General features: G+C 44.1%; 1 protein-coding gene across 1 annotated transcript; it reads left to right on the forward strand.

Annotated features, from left to right (window-relative positions):
• The first annotated feature begins 967 nt into the window (after positions 1-967).
• Positions 968-4,563, forward strand: LOC143776903 (E3 ubiquitin/ISG15 ligase TRIM25-like). The gene has a single exon (XM_077266724.1). The coding sequence runs from the start codon at positions 1,085-1,087 to the stop codon at positions 2,669-2,671; it is 1,587 nt and encodes a 528-aa protein (XP_077122839.1). The 5' UTR covers positions 968-1,084; the 3' UTR covers positions 2,672-4,563.
• The last annotated feature ends 13,519 nt before the right edge of the window (positions 4,564-18,082 follow it).

Below are 18,082 nucleotides of genomic sequence, written 5' to 3' on the forward strand. Positions count from 1 at the left end.
CATGTTAGTGTTCCTCTTATTTTCTACCTAACAATCACATTAAAAATCTTAACTGTAAGTAATAACCTCATTCCTTATATGTGATGACAACGTAGACCTGAAATTTACAGCAGATATAAGATGTGATTTTCACAAGTGTCCATTAAGGGCCCTTTCACACATCAGTTTTTTGCCGTCAGTCGCAATCCGTCGAATGTTGAAAAAAATGGATCCAGAGACTAATGCCGCCGTATCAGTTTTTTTCTCATAGACTTGTAACAGCGACGGATGGCCTCGCGTTTCATCCGTAGCTTGCCGGATCCATTGAAAATTGTTTTCCGGCGGCAGGAGACAACAAAGTAACTTTTTTTGTGTACATTGAAAAAACGGACAGCGACGGATTTGTTGCCGTCTGTCGTTTGCTCGAATGGAAGATTATGGGCGTCGGATCCGTCAAATGACGGAATCCGGAGACAGATTCCATTTTTTTTAAAATGAGCATGCTCCCATTTTTTTAGGATCCAATTAGCCCGATCCGCTAGTCGGATCCGGCAAAAAAACGGATCCATCACATCAGTTGTTCACAATCTGACGGATCGGTCGATCCAACGGATTGTGACTGACGGCAAAACACTGATGTGTGAAAGGGTCCTAAGGGTATGTCTCCACGTTCAGGATTGCATCAGTCTTTGGTCAGGATTTTATGCAAGTAAAATCCTGACCAAAACTGCACCTGAGGTCACTGGCAGGTCACCTGCGGTGTACCTGCGTGTTTTGCTCATAGTAGCAACATGCAGCGTTTTGAAAAAACGCACAACGCATGCGTTTTCGCGGCAAAAACGCATGTGTTTTTAAACGCATAGTGGAGTCTGGATTTCATAAAATCCCATCCACTATGCTGTAACATCTGGACGCTGCGTTTTTGACGCAGCAGAAAAACGCAGCGTCAAAAACGCAGCGTTTCCTGAACGTGGAAACATACCCTTACAGGTTAATAGTAAGTGACCTTCTGCTCCTCAGCCCTCCCCTGTGTACACAATATAAAGCCCGCCCTTTTGAGCAGAGAGAATTGTAGTTTCCTTTTTCTCTTCCGTTCCTGTCAGCCATGGCGTCTGCTGATCTGAGAGAGGAGCTGGACTGCGCCATCTGTCTGAGCACTTATACAGATCCTGTAATGCTGAGATGTGGACACAACTTCTGCCAGGTCTGTATTGATCGTGTGCTGGATACACAGGACGAGTCTGGAGTTTATTCCTGTCCTGAATGCAGAGAAGAGTTTCAGCAGCGGCCGGCACTGATGAGGAACTTAGGTCTACGTAATATAATGGAGAACTTACTGTTTACTCCATCAACACAGACAGAAAGAGGGATCTGCTGCACTTACTGTGTGGACTCTCCTGTACCTGCTGTTAGATCCTGTCTACACTGTGAGGCTTTTCTGTGTGATAAACACCTGAGGGTTCACAGCAAATCAGCAGAACACGTCTTATCTGATCCCAGCACTTCTCTGGAGAAAAGGAAATGTTCTGTGCATAAGAAGATCCTGGAATATTACTGCACCGAGGACGATGCTTGTATATGTGTGTCCTGCACCTTAGCAGGAGAACATCGGGGACATCGTGTGGAGATGCTGGATCAGTTCTCTGAGAAGAAAAAGAAAAAACTGAGGAATGTTTTCCAGAAATTGACCACAAAGAAAAAGGAGACTGAGGAAAGAGTCCGGAGTCTGGAGGAGCACAGGAAAAAAGCTCAAGACAAAGCAGCTGGAGAAGCCGAAAGAGTCACTGCCCTGTGTACAGACATCAGGAGACGGGTGGACAACCTGGAGAAGAAGGTCCTGAGTGAGATCTCCAGGCAGGAAAAGGAAGAGTCACAGTCACTCTCTGCTCTGATCCAACAGCTGGAAATAAAGAAGGACGAACTGTCCAGGAAGATGAGACACATTGAGGAGCTGTGTAACATGACGGATCCACTGACTGTCTTACAGGAACCAGACACCGGTGACTTGTGTGATCCTGAGGAGGAGGGAGGTGATGAGGACACAGGAGGACATGATAAACAGCTCCATGATGGAGATGACCTGGATGTGGTTGTGATCTCACACACATTACACACATTATGTGACGTAATATCAGGTATAAGGAGTGGGATCTATGTGGAGGATCCTGCAGACATATTACTGGATGTAACCACAGCTGCTAATAATGTCCTTATATCAGACGACCTGAAAACTGCCACCGGGACAGAAGAGAATCAGAATCGTCAAGAAACAGCAGAGAGATTCCAGTATTATCAGGTGATGAGCAGGAGAGGATTTACCTCAGGACGACATTACTGGGATGTAGAAGGCAGAAGATCAAGGGGTTGGATGGTGGGGATGTGTTATTCGAGTATAGACAGGAGGGGAGGTCAGTCACACATTGGATATAATAAGAAGTCCTGGAGTTTGAGGATGTATAACAATCAATATTCAGTGATACATGACAGTAAAGAAATACGGTTACATGTTAAGATCTCCAGTGATAGATTCAGGATATGTCTGGATTATGAGGCTGGGCAGTTGTCCTTTTATGAGCTGTGTGACCCCATCAGACACTTACACACCTTCACTGCCACCTTCTCCGAGCCCCTTCATGTTGCATTATGTGTATGGAGAGATTCTATAAAGATATTGGGGGGAAGCAGAAACTGAAAGAGGCCATCTTGATTTAAGAATTCAGCCTTGAGACTGCGGCATCTTGCTGCCAAAGGCATTAATAAGAAGACAGAGCATCAGTTGATGATCCCTATATGACTGCTGACCCTATGACTATATCACATGGGTGGATGATCGTCTCTCTAGGTACTTTCAACTGCAGATTCTGTTATAAATTCTCATTTCACATACATAGAGAACTTTGTGCTGGGTCTATTCACAATGTAAGCCATATGAGTGAATGTGTGTAACATGCAATTTGGAATGGCCACATTAGATAGACGTTTGTCAGTGGGGAAAAAAACGACCATATTTTCATATTATACGATGCCCCAACTTATAAAATGCACCCCAAATTTTGGTATGAAAAATAGGACAAAAACATTTTTTAAATAAAATGCTCGTGCGCTTTATAATACATTTTAACAGTAGCTTATCTGGGGGGCGGAGGAGAGGGACCACAGAAGCCAGGGACGCTGCCTCAGGATGTCAGCGGCGGCATGAGTGGGGCAATGCTGCGGGCAACATCCTCTCAGAATGGTCGCTGATTCAGGAGGTCGGAGACGGCAGACGTGGGGCGATGCTGTGGGCCCTGTCCGCCCAGAAGATGTCAGCGGAGGTCCTCTCTCACGTACATATCCCTGCTGTGGGCTTCAGGAAAATGGCCTCTCGTCCGAGATCTCATTTCTCAAGATCTCAATGTGCACATGCGTTGCCTCCGGTGGCCATTTTCCCAAAAGCCCACCGCAGACATATGTACTGGAGAGTGGACCTCCACTCACTGGTGCTGACAGCATCGCCCCACTCCTCCTGCCGCTGACCTCATGAATCAACGACCTTGGCTCCTCTGACCCGCGCTCTACCACCGCCGCCCCAGTGAACATACCCTACGATTATAAGACGGTCCCCCCTTTTCCTCCCAAATTTGGGGGATAAAAGTGTGTCTTAAAATGCAAAAAATACACTATGCCAGACTTCACTAACCATGTTGACTTTTTTTTACTGTTATCAGACAGTTTTCTTGGGGCCTGTGGTGTTACCAAATCATAACCAAGTAGCAACACTCAGGAGAAAGAAGAACATACCCCACTACAGGTTTCTCACTGTGAGACAAATAATGAGACATAACAGATATGTGTGATTACAGACACCTTTGAACTTTCATCTCCTGATAGTCCTGCACAAGGGCAGTATGGCTGAGTTTAGCTGTGTCACATTACAAACCCTTCTATCCTCATAGTGCTGCCAGCTCATCTTTACTGCTCTCACCCATATGGACTTCCAGGAGATGAAAACTCAGAGATTTCACTAATCGACCTTATATCTATTGTTCTCAATAACTTGTAATCGTTATGTAGTGAAATCAGCCTGTCTGTCATTACATCACATACAAGAGAAGCCTTTTTTCAGCTATGCTGTGGGCGTGTTTTCATTCTCCTGCATGTTGCTTCCTGATTATGATTGGATATCGTCATACATGGGGAAGAAGTACACGCCCCCCAGTGAAGATTCTCTGAGAACGCCCACTTGCACGTAACGAAGATTAACTTGTTACATGCCAAATACTTTGATTCCTAACATCTATGCATGAGGAGAGATGAAATTAAGAAAAACAAAACAAAAACATTTTATTCTGCTCTGCAGTCACTATAACGTTGTATGACCAGTTCAAAATGAAACCTTTGTGAAAGAGGCTCATTGACGTTGAAGTCGCAATGTATATTTGACAAATGAGAAATTACAATGTAGAGTCTTTTCTTTATCTGGTACCGTACTTGAGAATTATTGTTTTTGATAATGACCCAATCACATGTAATTTTATGCCAGTTTGTATCACTTTTGGGAACACCAGAATGTAATTACTGGATATTTTCGGGAGTTCATTAAAAATTAAGAATATAATTAATATGCTCCTGTGTCTTTATTTTCTTGTATTGTGTTTCCTTGTTACATTACGTTGTTTCTCATTGCATACATTGATTATACGGCATGCTTGAGGGAATTTCCAGCATTATGGCTGAAAGCACCCTGGGTTCAATTACAGTTCTCATCTCAAGGATAGTTCACTGCTGAGCACGTAATTGGAAATCAGAAATACAGTGGGTACGGAAAGTATTCAGACCCCTTTACATTTTTCACTCTGTTTCTTTGCAGCCTTCTGGTAAATTAAAAAAAAATATTTTTTTTTTCTCATTAATGTCCACTCTGCACCCCATCTTGACTTTAAAAAAAACAGAAATGTAGAAATTTTTGCAAATTTATTAAAAAGGAAAAACAGAAAAAAATACATGTTCATAAGTATTCAGACCCTTTGCTCAGACTCATATTTAAGTCACATACTGTCCATTTCCTTGTGATCCTTCTTGAGATGGTTCTACTCCTTCATTGGACTCCAGATGTGTTTAATTAAACTGATAGGACTTGATTTGGAAAGGCGCACACCTGTCTATATAAGACCTCACAGCTCACAGTGCACGTCAGACCAAATGAGAGTCATGAGGCCAAAGGAACTGGCCAAGGAGCTCAGAGACAAAATTGTGGCAAGGAACAGATTGGCCAAGGTTACAAAAGAATTTCTGCAGTACTCAAGGTTCCTAACAGCACAGTGGCCTCCATAATCCTTAAATGGAAGAAGTTTGGGACCACCAAAAGTCTTCCTAGATCTGGCTGTCCAGCCAAACTAAGCAATCATGTGAGAAGAGCCTTGGTGAGAGAGGTTAAGATGAACCCCAAGATCACTGTGGCTGAGCTCCACTCCTCTCTGTTTGTAATCCAGAAGACTGCTTCTTGGGATCCTTGTAGCTCTGTGGATCTGTTCATCTATTACCAGTGGATGGTTACAAACTGAGACAGGACAACAACAGGGTGCCTCTTGTGGTCACATACAACCCCCACGTGAGCATCCTAAAAAAATTGGTGCTGATCTCCAACTCATAATCCACAGAGACTTCAAATTGAAAGACATAATCCCAGAACTGCAACTTCTCTCCTACAAACAGCCCCCTAACTTTAGGAATCTCCTTGTCAGAAGTGTCCACTCATCACCATCAGTGACGGGCACATTCCCATGCAACAATAAAAAATGCAAAACGTGTACCCACATATTACTAACAAATATAGTCCTCATACCAAACACAAATCAGGACTACAAGGTCATTAATTTCTTCTCATGTACATCCTCCAATGTGGTGTACATGATGCAATGTACGAGGTTCCCAAAAGGTATATATATTGGGGAAACCATGCAAAAACTATAAAGGATGAATCTACACACGACACACAATCAGGGCTGTCCCACACGTCCAGATAATTCCGGTACCGGAATAAATCGGTACCGGAGTTATCCGTGTCCGTGTGCCTGGGAACTCACGGAGGCCATACGTGCGGCACACGTGTGCCGCCTGTATGGCGAGTGGGTACCACACGGAGCGTGTGGTACCCACTCTGCATGGTGCTGAAGCTGCGATTCATATCCTCTCTGCAGTAGCGTTTGCTGCAGAGAAAATATGAAGAATAGTGTTTAAAATAAAGATCCATGTGTCCGCCGCCCCCCCACCCCCTGTGCGCCCCCTGTGCGCCCCCCCGCTGGTCAGAAAATACTTACCCGCCTCCCTCGCTGCTTCCTGGTCTGGCCGCGGCTTCTCCTGCATGCGGTCACGTGGGGCCGATCATTTACAGTCATGAATATGTGGCTCCACCTCCCATAGGGGCGGAGCCGACTATTCATGATTGTAAATGATCGGCCCCACGTGACCGCATACAGTAAGCCGCGGCCAGACCAGGAAGGAGCGAGGGAGCGGGTAAGTATTTTCTGACCAGCGGGGGGGGCGCACAGGGGGTGGGGGGGCGGCGGACACATGGATCTTTATTTTTAACACTATTCTTCATATTTTCTCAACAGCAAACGCTGCTACAGGGAAGATATGAATACCGGCTTCAGCACCATGTGGGGGGGACAGCGCTTACTGTAGCGCTGTCTCCTGCACGCACACGGACCCCAGACGGAGAATGTCCGTGTGAGGTCCGTGTTTTACGCGGACCCATTGACTCTATTGGGTCCGTGTAAAACGTGCGCTCCCACGAACACTGACATGTCTCCGTGTTTGGCACACGGAGACACGGTCCGCAAAAAATCAATGACATCTGAACAGATGCATTGATTTTTATGGGTCTACGTGTGTCAGTGTCTCCGGTACGTGAGGAAACTGTCACCTCACGTACCGGAGCCACTGACGTGTGAAAAGGGCCTCATGGATGAAATGGACACGCCTGTGGGAAAACATTTCTCTGGAACTGGACATTGTATGACAGACTTAAAAGTCTTAATACTAAAAGGTAATTTTAAGGACAGCAGAAAAATAAAAATTTGGGAATTCAAACTGACAAAGATGTTCAATTCTTTAAGTCTAGGACTCAATTTAACACCTGGATTTATTATGACTCATTACATGAATACAATTCACACCTCCACCAGACACCAGGTAAGTAAGAACATCATTCCCACTGCCTCTCCATTTGAAAGAAAATGCATAATTTGATTTTCTTGGCTTATCTTTAGGAGGCATCACCCCTTCCACCTCATAAACAAATGTCCTACTGTAGTATCCCTTAAATGTTGTGCCTTTTTATTATTAATTTATTTGTAATACTGCCTGAAGAAGGAACCTCAGTGCTCTGAAAGCTTGCAAACATATTATTTTCTGGTTAGCCAATAAATGTACCACTCCGAGAATACTTTTGTCATCATTGGGCAGAAAAGTATTCACATTGAGATAAATAGATATTGTATTCTTGAAAATGAATCATGTGCTTGCTGAGTAAAATTTAGAACTTTGTCGGAGTCACCAGGGATCTCAAAGAGAAGATACATTCAACATCTGGAAGAACTATGGAGTAGATAATAGGGAGTGAGTACAACAATTTGATCTGTCCATGTGTGGATCATTTTCAGAGTTTAAATCACCTCCTAGAATTATGTTTTGAGGGTTTCTCTGTTGTAGAATAGCTAGAAGATTAGGGAGAAAGGTAGGATAAGGCTGACTAGGGGCATATACACAAACTGCTGAGTAGCAGACATCTAAGTAGTGTTCAGCTTGGAATTTTTCCCTTTCACCCAGTGTGTCTATTGTAAGTAGAGAATGTCATTAGTCAAGTTTCAAATGGTTAATGAGCATTCTATGTCTAACAGGTATTCAGGCCTGCTGTATTTCATGATTTAATCTTAAGATAAGAGGAGGTTGTCTATTGTGGAGATGTATTTTTGTTTGATATGCCCATCTTTGATGTCTTGACAAAGGGTTTAATCTGCCAAGGGTAATACATTCCATCAGGATTCTTTGTCCAAGTGAGAAAAGAAAACCAGGGCTTTGTTTAAAGTCTGCAAGGAAAAAGAGCCATGCACCATTGGAGAACCTCGAAAACGGAACAATGGGCATAATGAAATTAATAAAGAAAAACATCACTTGTGAACAGATAACGAAACCCGTAACTATGATTAATTATATCAGACCATGTAGCCATTTACCCCTTTATGACCTTGTGATTTTCCATTTTTGCGTTTTCGTTTTTGCTCCCCTTCTTCCCAGAGCCATAACTTTTATTTTACGACACCCTTGATTTTACCATATAGTGTGCTGGAAAAAAATTCCAAGTGCGGTGAAATTGCAAAAAAAGTGCAATCCCACAATTATTTTATTTTTTTACCATGTTCACTAAATGCTAAAACTGATCTGCCATTATGACTCCCCACGTTATTCCGAGTTTGCAGATGCCAAATATGTATATGTGTTTTTTTTTTATTTAAGTGGTGAAAAAAAATCCTAAGTTTGTAAAAAAAAAAAGTCATAATTTTCCAAAAACCTGTAGTGTCTCTATTTTTTGGGATATGGGGCCGGGTGAGGGCTTATATTTTGCACGCCGAGCTGACATTTTAATTTATACCATTTTGTGATAGATACGATGTTTTGATCGCCTGTTATTGCAAAGTTGCGGTTGCCAAAAAACCGTAATTCTGGGGGTTTGATTTTTTTTCTCGTTACGCCATTTACCGAGCGTATTAATTTTAGTTTACATTTTGATAGATTGGACATTGTTGAACTCAGCGATAGCAAATATGTGTATTTTTTTTATTGTTTCATTTTTTGAATGGGGCAAAATTTGGAATTTTAGTTTGGCTGGATAGAGTTGTCATGAAGGAATCGATAAGCAGGTGAGAGGCCTTTACAATTTTGAGTGACTGAACAGGTTAAAAAAACAAACAACAATATTCCATACCTTCCGTCGTTCAGTCTTGTCCCACGCTGTAAATCCATCTGAAGGGGTTAAATCATTTTACACCCAGGAGCTCTGCTAATGCAGCTGTGCTCCTGTCTGTAAAACTTGGTGAATGAATGGAATGCAGGGGAATGTACTGTAGTTACCTCGAGTAGCGGTGATGCGCAGTGAACTCATATGAACTTGAGCATGGGAAAATATTCTGAAAAGTTCCCACGCTCGAGTTCATATGAGTTCATCCAGCATAGGGCGCATCACCGCGACTCGAGGTAACTTTATTTCAGGTGACAAGGGTCTTCAGGTGGATTAAGAGTATAATAAAATATTAAAACACCATGTGTCTTTATTTCATTAAAATACTTTTTAATATTGTGTGTGTGTTTTATTAACCATTTCGTACTATTGGATAAATAATGGATAGGTGTCATAATTGACGCCTCTCCATTATTAACCTGGCTTAATGTCACCTTACAATAGCAAGGTGACATTAACCCTTCATTAACCCATATCCCACCGCTACACGGGAGTGGGAAGAGAGAGGCTAAGTGCCAGAATAAAAGTAATATGTTTTACCTGCGCTATACAGTGAATGCACCCTTAATCAAATGTCCACAATATGTATTTACCTGTTTGATAGGGGGCGTGTTCGAGTTATCCTGTAAGAACTCACAGTGGGAGCCAAAAAACCAACGCGTTTCGGAATAGCGCGGATTCCGAAACGCGTTGTTTTTTTTGGCTCCCACTGCGATCCGTAGTTTCTCCAGGGGCACCACGTGACTGACGATCACGTGACCCGAACGTCACCGCAGGTCCTGCGAAGCGTCGCACAAGGATTCTCAAGCACAGGCCGCGCGAGCGTCTGGCACCGGCCGGGACAGTGCTCGCACAAGCCGCCTGAAAGCCGACAGCACCATCTCCATTAAAGCTAAGTAACCTGCACTACCACTGCCAACAAACTATGGACATTTTTTAGGTTTTTACAAGTATCCATACTACAGGTATTCAGCCGTGACTGTATATATTTACCTGTTAAATAGGCACTTGCACCTTGCTCGGGTGGTGCACTGGCGGGGTAGCAGTTGAGTAACTTCCTAACCACAGGATTGTATTGGTAGTTATGGGATTTTAATTGTTTCCACTAATAAGTAGCACTACAAACACTTCCTATGCAATAAGGAATAGGTACAGCAATACCTTAGCTCTGTATTAAAAACAATAATCGAGACAAACACCTCTTTCTCTCTTTGAATCATAGCTCCTGTTTGACCTTTGGCCTAAGAGAAATATATATAGTTCTTACAAAATAACTCGAACACGAACCCTATCAAACCGGTAAATACATATTGTGGATATTTGATTAAGGGTGCATTCACTGTATAGCGCAGGTAAAACATATTACTTTTATTTCTTTATTATTTATTCCTTCGTGTGGTACGGAATATTACCTGCAGCTGTCCGTAGTATTTTGCACTAAGCGCCGTTACTCCATATATCTCCTTTAAGTGCCAGAATAGGCGCATCTTCCAGATGTGCCCTTTCTGGGGTGGCTGGGGGCAGATGTTTTTAGCCGGGGGGGGGGGGACAATAACCATGGACCCTCTCCTGGCTGTTAATATCTGCCCCCAGTCACTGGCTTTCCCACTCTGGCGGAGAAAATTGCGCGGGAGCCCACGCCAATTGTTTCCGGGATTTAACCCTTTAATTTAATAGCTAGAGCCCCCAAATTTGACACAAAGACACTTCTTACATTAGTAAAGAGGAATATGTAATAAAAGAAGAGATATGAGATGGTTTACTGTATGTAAACCATGTCTCATATCCTGTCGGGTTTGAGAAGGAAATAGGAAAAGCCGGCAATTGAATTACCGGCTTTTCTGCTATCTAGCGCTGAATTATATATATATATATATATATATATATATATATATATATATATATATATATATATATATATATATATATGCAGCGCCCCAGAGTCCTGGTCATTGCAGTAATGTCGCTCTTCCACCAGGGGGAGTGATATTACGTCTGATGGTACTAAAGGAGTTCACCTGACCATGTATGACAAGTCACACACTACACTTCACACTCCAGTCCACCAGGGGGTGCCTTGCTTCTATCTATTAGGGCACTCTTCACACACGGGTAAAACTGGTGGGTTGGATAGGAAGTCAGTCAGAAGCTACCTGGGTTTGACCCAGAGAGAACATGTCAGGCAGACAGGGGGAGGAGGAACATCTGAGCTGCAGACAGAGGGTCCCTGTCAGGGGTGGGATCCTGACAGAGGCCAAGCACGAGATAGAACATTATGGAGCTGCGCCTGCAGCCATTGCGGCAGCATCCTAAGAAAGGACAGGAAAGGAATTGTATTGTGGAGAGTGAGAAACGAAGTCACAGCACAAGGAGATAATACCGGGAGGAGTTCTGCCCCAAGATCGGCAGCCTCCTTCTGAGGCGTGTAGCCAGTGGCCAGAACACCGAGGGAGTAATTGACTCTACGTATTACTTCAGAGACCCCCTGACGAAGGAGCTTCCGCTCCGAAACGCGCGTCGGGTGCTCGTGCGGTGACCGTTCCGGGCTTCCCTCTCAACCCCTGCTCACAGGTAAATTCCCGACCGCAATTGCGGTGTTTAGTCCCGGTTCTCCGGGCATATATATAGGGTCATGTGTATGGTCCTATAGGGCCTTGGGGTTAATAACAAGATACATGCTATTTACTTTATGTCCATCATGAGAGGGTAGCCATTGGTTTCTGGACCGCACGATTTCTGGACATGGCGGCCATATAAGGGTTTATTGCCATCACCATTTGCACCTTGTTCTGTCTCTTTGTCCTTAGCCTCAGTAGTTTTTTACTTGTCTGTGTTGTTTTTCAATAAAGATGGTATTGTATTAGTACCCAGTTTGGTCGTTTCCTTATGTGGTTTCCCACATTTCCTTCTTATGTTTAGTTATACGGCTGGGTTTATGAACAATCCAGTGTAGGGCAATGTTAATATTTATGGTGATTTGATAATGTTGCCATTGAATACCTTTATCTCTCTAGTATTACTTCAGAGACCGGCAGGACAGTCAATTCCAAGTTGGTTGCCCGACCTTAATACCTAAGAAGACAAGGAGGCAAATTGTGGGAGAGGGGCGTCACTAGGGTCCCTATAAATAAGCTCCAGGCCTACCCCGTCATACGGGTTGTCCTATCCATACCATCTGGGGGACAGAGAGAGAGAACATCAGAAACATCCATGAAAGTTGTGAGGACTATCCCGTGGTGCTCAGCAGGGAGGTACTACAACACACAGGCGCTAGTAGGTAGGCTACTGATTTCCACCTGGATAAGGGAACTCTGGATGTGCCTTCGGACCGGCCGGACTCTGCCTGCCCTGTGAACGGTGCTCTGGACTGTGGACGCTGAAGTCTTCAGTAAAAGGTAAAGAGACTGCAACCTTTGTGTCCTCGTTATTCACTGCGCCTTACATCGTCCACCATTACTACCTATCCATCTGGGAAGCCCTGGGGACATACTTCACCTGTGGGAAGGTATACTTTCTAGCTGCCATTCCATCATCCCAGCGGACCCCTAAGCAGCGTCGGTCACCCTGACGGAGTACCACAGGTGGCGTCACGAACACCAGACAAACTGCACCTTTAATTGGATGCCCCTCAAAAGGGCCACGGACCGGGTCGGGCCACCGTGACATCCCCAGAATCGAGAGGAACCTGGTACCGAGTACCCCATTGCCCTTAACGTGGGGGCGCTCCATATATATATATATATATATATATATATATATATATATATATGTCTCACTGACATGTATACATATCTACATATATACCTATTCTATGTGTACACATTTATTCTACCTATTCTATTCTGTCAGTGTGATTTTACTGTACACCGCACTGAATTACCGGCTTTTCTAAAGAACACCGCTGCGTATTTCTTGCAAGTCACACGCATGGTCCATGTGTAATCCGTAATTTTCTCGCCCCCATAGACTTTCATTGGCGGATTTTTTGCGCAATACGCTGACAAACGCAGCATGCTGCCATTTTCTACGGCCGTACAAGACCGTATAATACGGATATGTAAAATACGGCAGATAGGAGCTGGGACATAGGGAATCATTGGGCCATATGCAATCCGTATTTTCTGCGCCTCTCATACGTTCGTAAAACTTGCTAGTGTGACGCCGGCCTTACACTTACAAGCCCTCTGTATTTATATTCCGAATTTTAACCCCTTAATGACTGCCTATACGCCTTTTCACGGCGGCAATTAATGGCGCTGTGGAAAAAGTGTATAGCGCCTCCCAGAGTCGGATTTTCTCCAGGGTCTCAGTTGCCGGGGGTAGCCGAGACCCCAGAGAACATGATTCGTGTCAGTTTTTACCGACCCCCGGGTTGCGATTGCCGGTGTGAATCGATTACCAGATCGCACATCAGAGGACAGAGAAATAGGGTCTCCGATCCCTCCCCGGTAACTCCCGGTGCTCCTCGGCCCTCGCGTTTCCCCCCATGGGCGCCGTCATCTCCCGGGAAGAAAATGGATGGCGCATGCGCAGTGCGCCCGCCAAAATTTGCCGGCCGACACTTCTTGAGGTCTCGGCTGCCGGGGGGTAGCCGAGACCCCAAAGAACATGATTCAGGTCGGTTTTTACCGACCCCTGTTTTGCGATCGCCGTTACTAACCGTGTTACATAGTTACATAGTTATTAAGGTTGAAGGAAGACTTTAAGTCCATCTAGTTCAACCCATAGCCTAACCTAACATGCCCTAACATGTTGATCCAGAGGAAGGCAAAAAAAAACCATGTGGCAAAGAGTAAGCTCCACCATGGGGAAAAAAATTCCTTCCCGACTCCACATACGGCAATCAGACTAGTTCCCTGGATCAACGCCCTATCAAGGAATCTAGTATATATAACCTGTAACATTATACTTTTCCAGAAAGTTATCCAGTCCCCACTTAAATTTAAGTAATGAATCACTCATTACAACATCATACGGCAGAGAGTTCCATAGTCTCACTGCTCTTAAGGTACCTTCACACTAAGCGACGCTGAGGCGATATCGACAACGATGCCGAACGCTGCAGCGTCGCTGTGTGGTCGCTGGAGAGCTGTCACAAAGACAGCTCTCCAGCGACCAACTATGCCGAAGTCCCTTGGTAACCAGGGGAAACATCGGGTTACTAAGCGCAGGGCCGCGCTTAGTAACCCGATGTTTACCCTGGTTACCAGTGTAAAAGTAAAAAAAACAAACAGTACATACTCACCTTCTGCTGTCTGTCACACATCCCTCGCCGTCTGCTTCCTGCACTGACTGTGATTGCCGGCCGTAAGGCACAGCACAGCGGTGACGTCACCGCTGTGCTGTGCTTTCACTTTACGGCCGGCAATCACAGTCAGTGCAGGAAGCAGACGGCGAGGGATGTGTGACAGACAGCAGAAGGTGAGTATGTACTGTTTGTTTTTTTTACTTTTACACTGGTAACCAGGGTAAACATCGGGTTACTAAGCGCGGCCCTGCGCTTAGTAACCCGATGTTTACCCTGGTTACCTTTGTAAAACATCGCTGGCATCGTTGCTTTTGGTGTCAAACACGACGATACACGCCGATCTGACGACCAAATAAAGTTCTGAACTTTCAGCAACGACCAGCGATATCACAGCAGGATCCAGATCTGTTATGATCCCAATGGCAGAGGATCTCTGATATTCCGGCAAGATAGCAAAAATATAACTACTGCTCTAGGGAGGTGGAAACTGGGCTAACCGCATACTTGATCCTAACACAAACAACTAAAAGTAGCCGGTGAACGTGCCTACGTTGGTTCTAGACGTCTCGAGCCAGCCGGAGAACTGACTACCCCTAGAGAGAAAAAATAAGACCTCACTTGCCTCTAGAGAAATTGAACCCCAAAGATATAGAAAGGCCCCAACAAATAATAACGGTGAGGCAAGAGGAAAGCACAAACGTAGAGATGAACTAGATTCAGCAAAGTGAGGCCCAATAGTCTAAATAGCAGAAAATAGATAGTGGACTATGCGGTTAGCAGAAAACCCTACAAAAACATCCACGCTGAACATTCAAGAACCCCCACACCGACTGACGGTGTGTAGGGAGAATATCAGCCCCCTAGAGCTTCCAGCGAGTCAGAAAATCAAATGTAAAGCAAGCTGGACAAAAACACTGAATAATGCAAACGATCCAAATTGTACAAAACAGACTTAGCTTTTCTTGCATGAGGCAGACTGAAAGGAATCCGGAGGAGACCATATAGGTCTGGATACAACGATGCCAGGCAAGAGACTGAGTCCAGAGGAGACTTAAATAGGGAACACCCGCTGCTTAACGACACAGCTGGAGCTCAGGCCTGCAACAAGACATGCCTAACACAATACCGTTAGTGACCACCAGAGGGAGCCCAGAAACACAGTTCACAACACAGATCGCTGCTGCGTGTCAAACACAACGATATCGCTATCCAGGACGCTGCAACGTCACGGATCGCTATCGTTATCGTTGCAAAGTCGCTTAGTGTGAAGGTACCTTTACAGTAAAGAATCCGCGTCTGTTATTATGCTTAAACCTTTTTTCCTCCAGACGTAGAGGATGCCCCCTTGTCCCTGTCTCAAGTCTACGATTAAAAAGATCATCAGAAAGGTCTTTGTACTGTCCCCTCATATATTTATACATTAAAATAAGATCACCCCTTAGTCTTCGTTTTTCCAAACTAAATAGCCCCAAGTGTAATAACCTATCTTGGTATTGCAGACCCCCCAGTCCTCTAATAACCTTGGTCGCTCTTCTCGGCACCCGCTCTAGTTCAGCTATGTCTTTCTTATACACCGGAGACCAGAACTGTGCACAGTATTCTAAGTGTGGTCGAACTAGTGACTTGTATAGAGGTAAAATTATGTTCTCCTCATGAGCATCTATGCCTCTTTTAATGCATCCCATTATTTTATTTGCCTTTGCAGCAGCTGCCTGACACTGGCCACTGAATATGAGTTTGTCATCCACCCATACACCCAGGTCTTTTTCATTGACAATTTTGCCCAACGGCGGCCTAAAAAAAAAAAGGCGCAATTTGCCATTTAATTTCTCTGTCCTCCGATGTGATCGCACATCAGAGGACAGAGAAATAGGGTCCCCGATTCCCCCCGATACTTACCAGTATCTCCCGGTGTCCCTGGGTCCTCCTGCTTCCCCCCACGGCCGCCGACGTCTTCTTCCGGTAAGAAAATGGAGAGCGCATGCGCAGTGCGCCCGCCGAGATCTGCCGGCCGGCACCCGACAACAAGAGGAAGCTTTTTTCTATTGGTATATTTTGGTCACTTGGATAGACCCTATCACAGTGATCAAAATAAAAAAAAATTGTAAATAAACCCCCCATTTATCACCCCCTTAGTTAGGAAGAAATAAGAAAATAAAGAAAATGTATTTATTTCCATTTTCCAATTAGGGTTACAACTGGGCTAAAGTGAGTTGGACTAACGTTAGGGTTAGGGTTGGGGCTAACGTTAGGGTTAGGGTTTGGATTAGGGTTGAAAGTAGGGTTAGGGTTGGGGTTGGGATTAGGGTTGGGATTAGGGTTAGGTTTGGGATTAGGGTTATGGTTAGGGTTGGGATTAGGGATAGGTTTGTGGTTAGGGCTATGGTTAGGGTTGGGATAAGGTTTAGGGGTGTGTTGGGGTTAGGGTTTTGATTAGGGTTGGGATTAGCGTTACGGGTGTGTTGGGGATAGGGTTGTGATTAAGGTTATGGCTAGTGTTGGGACTAGGGTTAGGGGTGTGTTGGGGTTAGGGTTATGATTAGGGTTATGGTTAGGGTTGAGATTAGGGTTAGGGGTGTGTTGGGATTAGGATTGGAGTTACAATTGAGGGGTTTCCACTGTTTAGGTTCATCAGGGGGTCTCCAAACATGACATGGCTCCATCATTGATTCCAGCCAATTTTGTGTTCAAAAAGTCAAATGGTGCTCCCTCCCTTCTGAGCTCTGCCGTGCGCCAACAGTGGTTTACCCCCACATATGGGCCATCAGCGTACTCAGAACAAATTGGGCAACAACTTTTTGGGTCCAGTTTCTCCTGTTAGCCTTGGGAAAATAAAAAAAATTGGGGCTAAAAAAATTATTTCTGTGGAAAAAAATGATTTTTTATTTTCACAGCTCTGCGTCAAACTTCTGTGAAGAACTTGGGCGTTCAAAGTGCTCACTACACAACTAGATAAGTTCCTTGGGGGGTCTAGTTTCCAAAATGGGGTCACTTGTGGGGGGTGTCTACTGTTTAGGCACATCAGGGGCTCTCCAAACGCGACATGGCATCCGATCTCAATTCCAGCCAATTCTGCATTGAAAAACTCAAACGGCACTCCTTCTCTTCCAAGCTCTGCCGTGCGCCCAAACAGTGGTTTACCCCCACATATAGGGTATTGGCGTATTCATGAGAAATTGCACAACAAATTTTGTGGTTAATTTTCTATTTTTATACTTGTGAAAATAAAAAAAAATTGGTTCTGAAGTAAAATGTTTGTAAAAAAGTAAAATGTAAATTTTTTCCTTCCACATTGTTTCAGTTCCTGTGAAACACATAAAGGGTTAATAAACTTCTTGAATGTGGTTTTGAGTACCTTGAGGGGTGTAGTTTTTAGAATGGTGTCACTTGTGGGTATTTTCTGTCATGTACACCCCTCAAAGTGACTTTAAATGTGGGATGGTCCCTAAAAAAATGGTTTTGCAAATTTTGTTGTAAAAATGAGAAATCGCTGGTTAACTTTTAACCCTTATAAATTCCTAACAAAAAATTTTGTTTACAAAATTGTGCTGATGTAGTAGACATGTGGGAAATGTTATTTATTAACTATTTTGTGTGACATTTCTCTCTGATTTAAAGGCATAAAAATTCAAAGTTTGAAAATTGCTACATTTTCGCCATATTTCCGTTTTTTTCATAAATAAACTCAAGTAATAGCGAAGAAATGTTACCACTAACGTAAAGTACAATATGTCACGAAAAAACATTCTCAGAATCAGTGCGATCCGTTAAAGAGTTCCAGAGTTATTACCTCATAAAGGGACAGTGGTCAGAATTGCAAAAATTGGCCTGGCAAATTGGCTCGTCACTAAGGG

The sequence above is a fragment of the Ranitomeya variabilis genome, chromosome 5 (genome assembly GCF_051348905.1).
Source record: "Ranitomeya variabilis isolate aRanVar5 chromosome 5, aRanVar5.hap1, whole genome shotgun sequence".
Lineage (NCBI taxonomy): Eukaryota > Metazoa > Chordata > Amphibia > Anura > Dendrobatidae > Ranitomeya > Ranitomeya variabilis.